The sequence below is a fragment of the Lonchura striata genome, chromosome 1 (genome assembly GCF_046129695.1).
Source record: "Lonchura striata isolate bLonStr1 chromosome 1, bLonStr1.mat, whole genome shotgun sequence".
Lineage (NCBI taxonomy): Eukaryota > Metazoa > Chordata > Aves > Passeriformes > Estrildidae > Lonchura > Lonchura striata.
This window is the reverse complement of record NC_134603.1, coordinates 103,276,721-103,290,506: the sequence shown is the minus strand read 5'-3', so window position 1 is coordinate 103,290,506 and position 13,786 is coordinate 103,276,721. Positions and strand designations below refer to the sequence as shown.

Sequence of the window (13,786 nt, the reverse complement as noted above, 5' to 3'; positions counted from 1 at the left end):
AAAACAATAAACAAGCCCAAACCCTATATGAGGCCCAGGTTAGAAGACTTCCATCATCTTAATTTAAAAAAAAAATGTAACTGAGTAACAAGTTCAACAGCCTTACTCAGTAACTTTACATGTACAGGCAAAAATATTAATGCATGCAAATGACATTGGTGACAGGAATATTCTCTTGAGCATAACTGCATTTTTTTTTTTTTGATGTTTCCTTTTACAAATAAGACGTACCCCCTCAGTAATCTCAATTATACTCTAATGCCTGTGGTTCTGAAGCACATGTCACTTGGGAGGCTTGCATAGCTCCAACGCTTTTTACCCTGATAAGTAATTAGAATCTAATTTATGAATGCTTCATATCAGGAAAGGAATCTGAATTTGTTCAAAAGAGACCTTGTCAGGAAGTTTTCCTTAAGTAAAACTTTACAAAGTGTCTTTGCAACCAGTATTTCTTAATTTTGTGAAGAGGAAAAAATACCTATGTAGCTCTTTCAAGAACCAGGTAAGTTTAGAATTATTCCTGTTATTCTTGTTGTTTGTGGGTTGGGTTTTTTTTTTGCTAGTTTTTAGGTTTTGCTTATTTTAATGTTCCTTTGAGGAAGAATTATTAGGTGCAGCACATCTCAAACATCCTTTGATTTGGTATATTTTTTGTATAACATTCTGGCAAGCAACAAAAGCTCTAGATTTGTGGGGTTTTTTTTTTGTTTGTTTCTTTGGTTTTTTTTCTTGCTTGCTTTTATTGTGAGTTTTTTGGCGTGTGTGTAAAATTATTATTTATTTAGGGGCTTTCTATGAGTTAGTAATATTTCCATTCTTCTGGGGAACCTTTGACTGAATGAACTTCAGAACCTGATGCTTCAATATGCTAGAGTATCTTAGAACTTGTGCTCTCAAGTACATAATATTGAAATGTTAACTAAATAAAAATAATAGTTTTGAGGGAACTGTTTTGAGGGAACTGCTGCAGGCTGCCTATTGTGTCTGCTCCTTAGTATAATACTAACACAGGTATAAAAATATTTGGATCCTGACTGAGCTGCACCAATAAGAACGGACATGAATTACATTTTTAAATTATTTACAACTTCACAGTGTCTGTGGCTTTAAATTATTGATGCTTGTGACAGCAACTGTCAATGAGACAAAGCTTGCACTGAAACAGCAGCAGTGTACTGTGATATTCAGTGACTCCAGTCCTTCTTATTAATGAAAAATGTCACTTCTTTCATTATGGGAGAACAGAAGAAAGGAAGCAAGATCATTATTAAAGGAGAAGTTTCCTTCAAGATTCTTTGATTACAGTGTGTCTCTCAGAACTCTTGGCATAACAAAAATGCTCTAACTGAGCATGAAAGAGACTGGTCTTATCAGTAAGAGACTGCATAATGTTTGCTGTAACACGTTTTTTTACATGTAGGGTTATAGCAGCAAAAAGGTCCCTGCTGGACCACAAAGGATTGGGCAGCTCTGTGTGAGAGAGAGACTTTATGGGGAACAACATTTGTCCCCACATACGCCCCACAGTGCATTGTCTAGGGCAGTGTCACTCATCATTCAGGCAACACCTTCAGAACAATGGTATCAGCCGCCCAGATGTGGTACAAACACTTGCACCTCTGTTGATATAGCAGTGACTATCAGGAGTACCGCAGGTCATCTGTCTTTTTTATTACTGCTGCTCCCTCCTACTGACCTATGAAGCTGTAATCTCCTGAATCTGTCTGTCTATATCTGACAGGTTCTAATAATTTTTTTTGTTTTAGGTGCAAAAGGACAGGTCTGTTTTAAGTATGCAGGTGTGTAGCTCTGTTTTCCCTGTTTCTTTATTCAAGTTCAAAGCAACACACACTAGTTGAAATTCACGAGGACAAAAAGAGAACCTTGTTTTATTTGGATCTAGCAGCTTGCTTGAACCCATTACTGCTGAAGAAAGAGAAGATTCCTGATGTGAAAACGCCAGCGAGCCACATGTGCATGCTGCACATGTACTTGCAGAGTGGAAGAAATCTGTATGGAATATGAAATTGCATCCTGTACTGCTGGGGATCAGGTGCTGGATTGTATAAAGACAAGTGCTGTATTAAGAGTGGGGAATGACTGAAGAGTGATTGTCTGTAGATCATGGTTTTCCGTAGAGGAAGAGAATCATGCCTATTTTTTATTATTTTATGTTCAAAGGTAGAAGGAGAGAATCAAATTCTTCTGCTGTCATTTAGGAAACAAAGATTGTTTTAATAACTTAGAATGTAATATGTACATGTACAGGGAGCCTGTGAAGCTGCAAGAAATGTCTTGTGTTTTCATGGTTCAGGTTAAATCCTGCTAAAATGGACTTGGACTGATATTAAGGCAATGGCTGACCTCTGGTTGCAGGTCACCAAATGGCAGGAATTCTGTCTCCCTAGGGGATCTAAATGGGGCTCATCCGTGTAGCCTGGAGGGACCTGCAGTTCTGTGGTTTTACATTGCCCAGGGCCCTGGCCTCAGGGGCCTATCCCTGCCCTGCCATGCAGAGGAGAGTGGCCTGAATCAACAATCCTCTAAGGGTCCCTTTTCCCAGCAGAACATCCACAATACATAGTGTTTGTCATAAGCCCTAATATATTTGCTGTAAGATTATTAAAATATTTTTTCTTTTTCTGCACTCCTTCATTATACCTGTAGTAACTGCCCTGTGTTTTAACAATGTAATAAAAGTGCTCTAAGAATAATCAAGAAACAAGGACATGGGACAATGACAGAGTGCTAAGCTCTTTGACAATTCAAGTGTACCATGAAGGGCTTAAAGACCCAAGGAAATATTTACATAACTGTATTTGTATGGTAGCAAATGCAGTATTAAGGGGTCAACAAAATTTAAGGGGTCAAAAAACCAAAAAAAAAAAACCAAAAAACCCCCCCCCCAAAAAAAACCCCAAAAAGACTGACAGTAGGATTTCATAAGCTGGCCTTAAGAAAATGCACTGTGAAGAAGCTTTTCAAGTGAATCCCCTTTGACTAAACTAGCCATGGATAAATAATAGTCTTGTTTAATACCTTCAGTGTTCATGAAAGCAGAAAACTACTTCAGAAATAGTATAATAAAGATCAGCATAATAGTAGTATAATAAAGTATAATAGTATAATAGAGATCACCAAGATAAGATGCTTGAATTAATTTTTTTTTTTTACTTTAATATTTTAATGCCCCACAGAGGCCAAATGTTTGGTAGCTTAGGTTATCTTGGGCCCATTTCCTCAAATCAGTAATACTGTATGTTGTTCTGCCACCATTTACCTGACCTCCAGCACCATCATAAAATGAAACTATGCAGTATTAGAGACAGTGACTTCAAAGATTCTTTTTGTCCTAGGTTGTAAGATAAGCTTGTATTCTATTTGCCATCTGTCAAAAGGTTGGGCAGGTTTTGTTATCTCTCCCAAAGACAATGGTTTGCCCCGTAGAGGCAATGGTTTGTTTATACACTATTGACTGACTCACTGCCGGGCTGGTAAATGTAACACCGTGAGGGGTCCCACCCAGAGGGGGAAGCCAAGCACTCTATTATTGTATAAGGGGGTACCTTTTTGGGGACAGAGCAGCTCTTTACTTTGGGGGATTGCCAGAGAAGCAGCTCTCTTCGGCGGCACTCGCAGAGAAGCAGCCGGAGCGCGTGGAGGCGACGGCGGCGGAGCTCGGAGGCAACCCCAGCGCAGAGGAAGACCGGCCCCACTGCCACCAGATCTTCAGAGGAAAACCATACCCTTCTAAAGATCACCACTGCAGCTGCAATTCATCAACCACTGCAAGGGGATCAATTATCCCAGCAGGACTGCTACTGGCACCCCGAATCCTCAGGTTCTGGACTTTTTTCACTGGTTTTGTTTGTACCGATTGCATTTGCCTTTTTAAATTGTTGTCTAGTTTTCTCCTAGTAAAGAATTGTTACTCCCATTCCCATATCTTTGCCTGAGAGCCTTTTGATTTAAAACTCCTAGTAATTCGGAGGGGGGGGTTTACCTTCTCCATTGCACAGGAGGCTTTAGCCCTCCTTCGCAGATTCCTGTCTTGTCGAACCTAGACACTTTTGTACACAAAGATCCTTCCAGCATCTCTTACTGCAGCTAATAGCAGACTGCTGACATCATATGGAAATGGATGACATCATAACTTTGATTCTGTACAGCTGTTCATGGACATTGACTATGGAGCACTGACATCAGGTAGCACCTACAGACTAAAAACATTAAGGTCTTTCAATACTAACTTGCAGGATCCAGCAAGAATATTTAATTTTGTAGTTTAACCACTAGTTAGTGGCATAACAGCAACAATAAATGCAATGACTCTTATTTTCATTTTAAAAACACTGAACAGGCAATACTAATGGGGAGATCTCATTGTCGGGAATATGCCGGGAAGAAATGAAGCCTAGTGCAATACGACAATTCATGTAACAGAGTGCAAAAAATGCCTTTGAAAGCAGAAACATAGCATGTCTTATTTATCTAAATCTATCCCACAGGTCATTTAAAGAGAGAAAATTTACTCAAGTAAACATATTAAGTCATTACATTATAAGAACCATTGGATTTAACATTTTCTCGCAGAATCTCTGTGGTGCAATACAACAGTGTTCATTAGGTTAGATCTTTCTCACTCATCTCATGGGTTCATTGTCCTCAGCTGCCACTGAAATGTATCCTGGGTGTAGGGAGGTCTTTCTGTGGTGACAAAGCTGAAATGTATCCAACTGTATTCTATCAAATGCAGGTAGATTTCTTCAGCATCTGGCTACATAAGCATCTCAGTCTTTTTGACGTCTCATATCTTCCAGAGAGCTAGCAAAGGGCCAATGCATAGCTGAATTATTCTTAGCAAAGTAGAAACTGTTGGTCATGTCTAACAGGCAGGGAAACTGGGGAACTAGACAGTGCCCAAAGTTAAGCAGCTGGTAAAGACGGAGCTAGGAACTGTAGATCTTCTAAGTCCAAGCATTGCCTACTTTATATTTTACAGAGGAGCAAATTAACCTCCTTAAAAAGGAACTAAGATTTTTATCTAGATCATGAGGACAGTCAGCCATGACAAGTAGAATCCACCTTAAGACTTTGAGACTTAGACTACTGCTTCTACCACTGAATACTTCTTTGTGGACAGAAAGATCCCAGAGTGATCATCCCTCACAATAACATGGTGGAGAAGGCAGAGAGGAGACCAGATACTACAGTTCCTTCAGCTCAGGGATGAAGAACTTTTATTTACACAGTGCATCAGCCTTACCCAAGCCATGGCTGGAAGTCTGGCCTACAAAATCCTGGACTATCAAAATTGTCCATCTTTCTGCACTCCAGACTCACAATGATAGACACTCCTGTTCATACAGGCCTTAAGTATGGGCTTTTTTCCCCTACTAAACTAAACAGAATTTATTTTTTTGATATCTATGTTGTGAACAGCAGATGATGCTGTAGGACTTGGAATTAAGCTCTGTCCTGACTCCAGTTCTCTGCAATTGCTGCTGAAGAGTGAGAAAAACACACTGAGCTTTTCCTCTTACCTGTGTAAGAAAGGTCTATAATTTCAGATTATAGAAACTAAAACAATTACACTCAGAAACCGGAAAAATGCTAAGTTATTTTATACCAGTAATTTGTGTGTCTTTTTATACCCCAGAAAAATGTGTTCGCAGGGTCAGACCAATTCAAAGAAGGTCTCTCTGTTCCCTAATTTTGGTCTTGTGTTAAAACTTCATCTGGGAGATATTTTGAAGCAATAGTAATCTCAGTCTCAAGGTGAATTTTTACCTGCAAAAAAGAAGAAGAAACAAAACAAATAAGAAAAAAATCACCGAACTCCACTCAGGAAATTGAAATTTAAAGAAGTGGACAAGAATTAGAAATTTCTTGCCTTAAAATCTGGTGAAAAAAATGTGAATTTTCATCTCCATGTCTTTTGCACTAACTCTTATGTTCTTCTGTCTGTATCCATGGTACACAGGAGAATAACAAATCAATCATATCAGTCATAAAAAGGTATTGCTGTATTAGCACAGTGTTTATTTGCTGTCCCTTCAGGCACCTGATTTCTAGTGTAATACGAAGTATGGTTTTGCTCTTTACTCAGTTTCACAAAACAATGTAATACTTTGATTTTTAATTTGTGTGAGGACATTAAAAATCAGGTTTTAATTTGCACTTTAGAGGACCCTATGTTGAGCTCCTCACCAAGTTCCCATGGAATTAAGCTAGCCCTCAGCCTTTACAGGGGGTAGAATAATGTGTTACAATTTAAGAGGTAGAGAATATTTCTTTGGACTACAGTGTAGAAAAACCTCAGTAGCAAAAAAAAGCAGCTTTTAGTAACTGCTAAAAATGTAATGCTATGTAGAAGTGCATAAAAATAGCTTTATATACTAAAACTGGGGTATTTATATCCAAAACATTAGGATAAAAGTCTTTATTAAGAAAAGTAATGGAGGGGACAAAGCCACCCAATCAGCCAATGTTATCTCATAGTAACTTAAATAAGTCAATTAAAAGTCAATAATTTTCCTCTTTGGCTAGTCGCACTCAATAGATCATTGACATAGGCAATGACAAGGAAAGGCACAAAACCTTGAGTTTAACTTGAATAATTGAGAAATGCATTCAACTAGTGCAGCAGCTACACTGCTTTATCTTCCATTTATTTGCCTATAGGAGCAGAACAGTAAAACACAGACTGATCTATTAACAGTGTTAATAGATTACAATTATTTCATGTCTATAAACTCCAACAAAAGTAATACATAGATTGCTTTAGTGGTGATTGGGGTGTTTTTGTCTGTTTTTAGCCATATTGAAAAAGTAAATCAAAACAGAGGTACTGCAACATTTTCACTGCCTTTGCCCTAAGACAGAATTGTTTATAATTCTGCTCTTAAACAAAATTGCTCACAGAAAGTCAATGTCTGTTTTACAAAGTCAGAGTTAAAAATTTCTTTCAGGTGAGTATTAACTTAGGGAGGAAACAGAAAATTTCACAAACTTTTCAACTAGAGAACAAACACATAGGGAAATCTCACAAACAAAAACTACCAATATAATTCTTTGATCAAGTTTTGTTGTTTACAATCAAAGATGGAATCAACAAATGATTTAGAGAAATATTAACAGGTTTTATAATCAGCTGAAAATTCCTATGCCCTATGTTGATACAACAATATTGTAGGTAATCAGTTATATATTCCTACATTAGAAAAAAACTGTAAAATATTTATGAATTCCTTTGGCATTCACTGAAGTTTTTCACATGGCTTTGAAGTAAACCCCATGTAAAATTTCTTAATTGGAGGAGCAGTCTACCTGGCTGACTGCTTTTAAATACATGTCATAGGAAACTTCCTTGTAGACCCCTATTAGCAGAAAATTATGTGTTTAAATGCAGAATTCCACTGCTACTATGTGTACTGTTATATCTGGTAGCTCTGTAACTAAATGTTCAGATGTGATATTTGAAATGAGAAGTGTAATTTTCTTCCTTTTTTGCACAGCTTTTTAACTGCTTGTGACTTCTCCTTACTGGGCAAACACCCATCCCAGCAGGAGTCTTACACAGGACACTGTTACAGGTGAAGTCTGTATACTGCAACATCATTCCCCACTACATTTAGTACATTTAGAAGAAACTGTTACATATTATGTGTCTTTCCTCTCAGCTGTTCCCAACTTGTTAGCATGGCTTCTGTAGATGCTGTTACATTAGGGACAGCAGCTTGCTTTCATCCCTTTTCGTGCTTGTGGAGTGAGGTTTGACAGTCTTCTCTAGGGACTTCAGAATACAGTTTTGGATTTGAGAAAGTTGTCACAGAACTTTTCCTGCCTTCCTAATTCTTTTGACTAAGTCCTCTGCTAATTTGATTTTTGTTATATCTCAGCTCAATGCTCGTCATCTGGGAAGTGTTTTAACTGAACATGTTTAGGACATATTCCCCTATAATAGTGTGAAAGTACAGACCAGCCAGTCTAGCTATGGGTCACTTAATGTGGCAAGTTTAGATATTTTTATTGAAAAAGCACAGACGAAAATTTGCATTGTATGGCACCTGCATAGGTCCAGGATAAATAAAGTCATGTAATAAGACATAAAACTCCTTGCATTGACTTACCTGTACAATTTGTTTCATCAGGAGCCTTCATGTCGTAAGGTGGCTCTTCACTGCAAGGGAGAGAAGAGACCTGTTGGGGAACAACATAAACAGGGCCACACTATGACAAGAGCCAAGCAATGACTGACCCCAGAGCAGGACAGCATCCCACTGACAGGATACCATCCCACAGGACTCAAACTAAGGGAGCAAAACTGGAGGTTTGAAACAGGGTCTATCAACAGCCTCTGGCATAGTGAGGAAATCAGCCATGTCCAGGGTCTGACTGGAGAAGGGCTGTAAATAAGGCTGCACTGAGTATCCCAAGTCCATCCAGAACACAGGGCTAGATGGCAGCTACACACATCTTAGCTTCATCCAGGAAACAAGGCCAGACTCAAGAGTAGAGACAGGCACTCCTGTGACTCCCCCTACTCTAGAAGTGGGTGTGATGAGCTGAATTGAACTAAGGCTCCTGGACCAATATTCCAAGGGTGTGGAGAGCAGTTGATCAGGGCTATTAGAACCCACAGGACCCTGCTGGTAGGAGGTGAATATCTGGCTCTTTTGGGATTGACATGAGCACGAACTGCAAATCTTGTGTCTTTCAATAAGAAATGATCTGATGCACATGAAACAAGAGACACCAAGATCTGCATGCTTTAGTGATTTGAGGGCAAGTGTCAGAGCCAGGGCTGAGCACCTGCCCTCTCCCTCATCCACTGCCATTGGGTGATGAGAGCTGCCATTCCTTGCCTGCTTCTTTTCAGAGTTCACATTAACTTTTGTCACCTCTTCCTTTACACCACCAGTTGTGTGCTCCTTCATTGCATCATGCACTTGCTTATTTGCTCCCTCTGACTGTGCACAAAGCAGCTGGAAAGAGCAATCAAATAAAGCAGAACTCTAGTGGGAATGGTAGGCTCTGAATGGCTGCTGATCACCTCCTGGTCTTTGTAAAATGGAACAAGAAAAGAGCTGGAGTGAAAGAATAAAGTAACTAAAAGCTTCATTGGAGCCAAAACTCTCTGGAGATTTGGAAAACTCACAGGAAGTTTTAAATAGCCTGTCATGCTGTGCTTCCAAGCATCTGGATTAGGATGTCAGCAACAGAGAAAATTATTTAGAAGGTTGCCCTATTTCTAGAATAGTTGTCTTTGAAGTGCTCTATGTGCCTAATAATTTCAATGCAATTCAGACAAAAGGAAAGAAATCCTACAACTGTTATAAGGAAATTTGAAGAGTGTGGTACTAGATAGTTGCAAACAATAAAAAATACAAATGAAAGATGAAACCAGAGAGATGAAACCAGAACTGAGACACCTAAGAGCAATTTTTAAGGACTAGATATGTTCCCAGCAGGAGGTGAGTCTGTGAGTGGAATAAAAAAATTCTGGGAGCTACTACAGAAAAAAAATCAGGATTAAATCCTCATGAAACATTTTGAGCTCACCAGTCAAAGAAATTCAACTAGTCCACAATAATAGTATGGAGGATGGTCAATGCTCTGAACTTGAAGACATAAGAAAATTCAAATCACTAAGAGTCACCTGAGGCAGAAAGTTATGCAGGGCTCAAAGTTTCAGTCCAGCAAAAACAGCAAGTGTAACTGGCATGTGTTCAGCTCCCAGGGTGTTTTCTGGGAAAATTCATCAATATTTTGATGGGATGGAAGGCATGAAGGTTTAATGGAATGACGTTTTGATCTGGGAAAAACACTAGTTGAACATAGCTGGAGGCGCAGAGAGAATCAGAACTAAACTAAAGAAAACTTAAATCCTGTACAGTGGAAGAAATGTACATGTAGATCACAATAAAGCTGAAGGTATCATGAACATCTCTCTGAGAGATAAATAAGAAGGTGCAAAGATTCCTTGAAATTCTGAATTATGGAGAGAGAATTGCATCTAATCTGCAAGATACACAGAGCCCTAAGTAAGTTGGAAAAATGAAGTGAGCAGCAGTGCATAAATAGATCCTGCAGGATGAGAATGTGACTTTCTGCACAGAGCAGCCACATGAGTGCATTCCCAATCCATCATGCTAATCAGAGAAGAGCTCTCAGTTGTCATCATGTCAATGGCAAACTAAAGCACATTTAATATGTGTAATGCTATCAGGTAACTTCATAAACAGATACAGAGGAGAAAGGGTAGGAAAATGGCTAGGGAACAGTTCCAGGATGGTTTTTATCATCCTCTCTATAACCATAAAAATCCAGTTCAATCCTAAGCTGCCAAATAGTCTCTTCTTGAATGGTGGCTTTTCTGCTTTTTTACCACATAATGATTTCCTTTTATCATCTAGGAGAAGACTGACCTGAAGAAAACCTTGGTATTATTTTTGCTTCTGATTTTCTTTGGGTCCAAATCTCTGCTGACAACAGTATTGCTTAAGGAACTACAATGTTAAATTTTGGGGATGGCAGGAAATATCTAAGAATTCAACAATAATAATTAATACTTTAGAAAAGCCTTTAAAGGGCGTGATTTCAAATCTTCTTTCATTTTTCAAACAGAAAGATTCAAGAATTTGGAAAGTCATGGCACCTCTATATGTTTTATTCCTAGCTCAACACAGAAATGGTTCATTATCTTTCAGTAGCTCTTGATAGGCTACTGTGGAAGAAGAAAATGCCAAGGTATAGACAGTGTTCTGATATGTCCTTGGCATTGTAGAAACTATAGAGCCATTGAGCTGAAAAGTGTTACATGTATGGAGAAGTTCTGAGGTTTGGTAAGTAGAATCAGTGGGCTTTTGTTTCCTTCTTTTTTTTTTAATAGAAAACTGTCTCAGAAAGAACTGGAATCTGTCAAGGCCTTTCATGGCTACCAAATGAGCAGTCAGAAATCCAGCTTTGCCTTACTCAGGATAAGACCTTGTTATGAAAATTTGCATGGCACAGTTTTATATCTAGCTAGACATGGAAAGAATTTGCTTATTATACTGTACATTCATTTCAACACCAAATTTAAAAGGAAAATAAAGGTATGCTTGTATTGTCTGTTCTGAAATCTGTCTCATTGTTCTGCCCACATTGCTTTATTGGTACCTGTTTCAAATGACTTTGATCTATCTATGACAAATTTAAACTTTTGCATTTTGCCCCTAAAAAACCATTTTTTACCCTCCAACTTTGATTTTTAGGCTGCACTAGATTTACATTAGACATTAATCAATTTATATATATATATATATATTGATCAGCATTAGGTCATGATATTTCCATTTAGATGCACTCAAGAACTCAAGAATAAAGCCGAAGTATAGAATCAGCCATATGTCAATTTTACCTCATATTAGCAGGTGGCAATGTTTCAGTTAAAAGAATATCTACAATATAATTTTAATTTTCAATTTTTCACAGAAATTTCACCAGATCTTGTGGGAAGTATAGTGAGAAAATTCATATTAATATATTGTTCATGTCAGGTACATTAGTCTGCTCATTCTCTATTCCAATGAGGTCTTTTTTTTTTTTTTTTTTTTTTTTTTTTTTTTTTTTTTGTGGGGGGGAGAGGTGTAAAGGGGAGCTTTTAGTTGTAGCTTACTGAGATAACCTATGATAACCTATGTTTACTTTCATGAGACCAGGTGGAAACATGCATTCATGCATTTATGCAGTACTAGTAATCCAACTTTAACTATGGATAACATGACATTAAGAGTAGCAAGCATAGACTTGCTCCCCTACATTTTATATCTTTAAAAATGCCCCTTGCAACTTTACCAGTTGACAGGTTCTGTAAAGAACAAGTATTGATTGAACAGCTGCCCCCTTCCAATATTCCATAACATAGGCAGAACAAACCCTATCTCATGTCATCCAGTGTGTTTCTTATTACTGCTTAATCTGCCTAGATACACGGTGTGATAGTTCAATTGAAGTTCTATTGATATTCTTGTTATAGTGGATATCAGTGGATGGCAAAAGTGACAGCGAGACCCTCTAATTGGGGGAGTGTCAGTCATTTTCCTTGTTTTTTTTCATGAGCCAACAGTGCATTATTCTACACAGAGAACTGAAGAATGCTGTGGGTGGTGAGTGATTTTGAAAAAATTACCTAAGTCCACTGAGGTCGTTCTGTGAACTAGAACAGCTGGGGTATCACATAATCCTGAGTTGTTTAAATTCTCCTCCAGTAATCGCAGTCCCCTCCTGTTATAATGCAGGTGTACTGCTGTGACTCTATTAGTTGTTCACCCTGGAATTTCACTACAAATGATTACTGGAACAAGCAGCATCAGTGGGTGGGGGGCAAAGATTTATATTGTAACAAGATGATGTACTCTGTACAGCTTCTGATGCTACCAGTATCTGCTTGGAAATTAGGCGTGCTGTTTCTGCTTTTTGTGGTCAAACAAATCCTTCTGTGGTATTCATGCAAGCCTATTTGTAAAATATATGATACAGTGTATGTGCTACTTAAATTTTAAATAATCCTCAGAAGTTTTTTGTTTCTTTGTTGTTATTTAGCATTTGCTTTAATTTGGGATTTCTATTCAATTCCTGTCCTGCAAGCTCTACTTTCTTTGAGCCATAGAAGATAGTGCTGGAAAATAAGACAGCTGGCTCAGCAACTCTGGTACAGAAACTATCTCACAAATTAATGTTTTTCCTTTCCTAAAAGCATACAATGTTTTTGCAAGCCTTGTTCAGACAACTCTTCCTCTTTAATCAGTCACTTAAATCCTTGATATTTTCCCCATTTTTCATCTCACTACTGTAGTTTTAATTGTGAGGCCAGCACTCAATAGGAGTTAATTCTTGCTAATGGTCACTCTGGTCATCCTTGTGGCCAAATCCCAGAACCCTTTGTCTACTTTTTTCTCTAATATATTTTGGCTGCTTTTGTAGGGAGTGCTGGGGTTTTCTTCTGGTCTGCACTATTTTTCCTCTAGCTATCTCCATCATAGTTGTAAGGTATCTCTCACTGTCTGGTACATCTCTCTTATCTGTTACAAGTGTCCCTGAAGACTTTGCTACTGGTTTTATATTTTTTTGGATTTATTATCAAAAATTTCTGAGACCTTCTAGACTTCTGTTCTGAAATAACTTCCCTGCAATTAATAAGCTACATGCTATATTCCTAAAAGATTGGAGACTTAATTTTTTCTATCTTGTTTATTTCCATTTTTTTGGGGTGAGAGAATTGGCAAGGGAATCAAGGAGTGAAAATATAGTCAATATCATTTGACCTACAGCCCATGCGTTGTAACAGCTGAAACCACCACTAGTTCAGTTATTTATAAAACAGTGGGATAGTGAAAGTCAAAGGAAAATAAAAATATTAAATAAAAGGTATATACTATAATAATAAAAGTAAAATTTTACAGTTAACATAATGAGACAAGCCTTAGATTTACTTTTTCTGCTATTTTTTTTTTTTTTTGGTATTATTAAAGTCAGGAGGATGGAGACAAAAAGAGAACCAGACTGTGCAATAATAAATTACAGACAAAAATTATTCCCCAACATGTATGCACTTCTAAAAATACCACAAAACAGTGTATACTTTGCTTCTTAAAGTTAGAAGTTGTCTTGCTTTGGGGATGTACAGGGTGATTGAGCCAGATTGCCTCCTTCTGAATTTATGTTATTGTTCTAAAAAGTCAAAAGAAATATACTTTAACGCTGGCACTTTAATTAAAAGTCTTTTAAAAGTGTTTCACTA

The 13,786-nt window shown here is 37.8% G+C and overlaps 1 protein-coding gene across 1 annotated transcript in view; it reads right to left on the bottom strand.

Annotated features, from left to right (window-relative positions):
• Positions 1-5,736: 5,736 nt before the first annotated feature.
• Positions 5,737-13,786, bottom strand: part of POU6F2 (POU class 6 homeobox 2) — a 352,332-nt gene continuing 344,282 nt past the window's right edge. Inside the window, exons 13-14 of the mRNA XM_021546755.3 lie at positions 8,133-8,202; positions 5,737-5,790 (exon numbers count right to left, since the gene is read on the bottom strand). Of these exons, the coding sequence (XP_021402430.2) occupies positions 5,774-5,790; positions 8,133-8,202 (87 nt within the window). The 3' untranslated portion in view covers positions 5,737-5,773. The remainder of the gene's footprint in view (positions 5,791-8,132; positions 8,203-13,786) is intronic.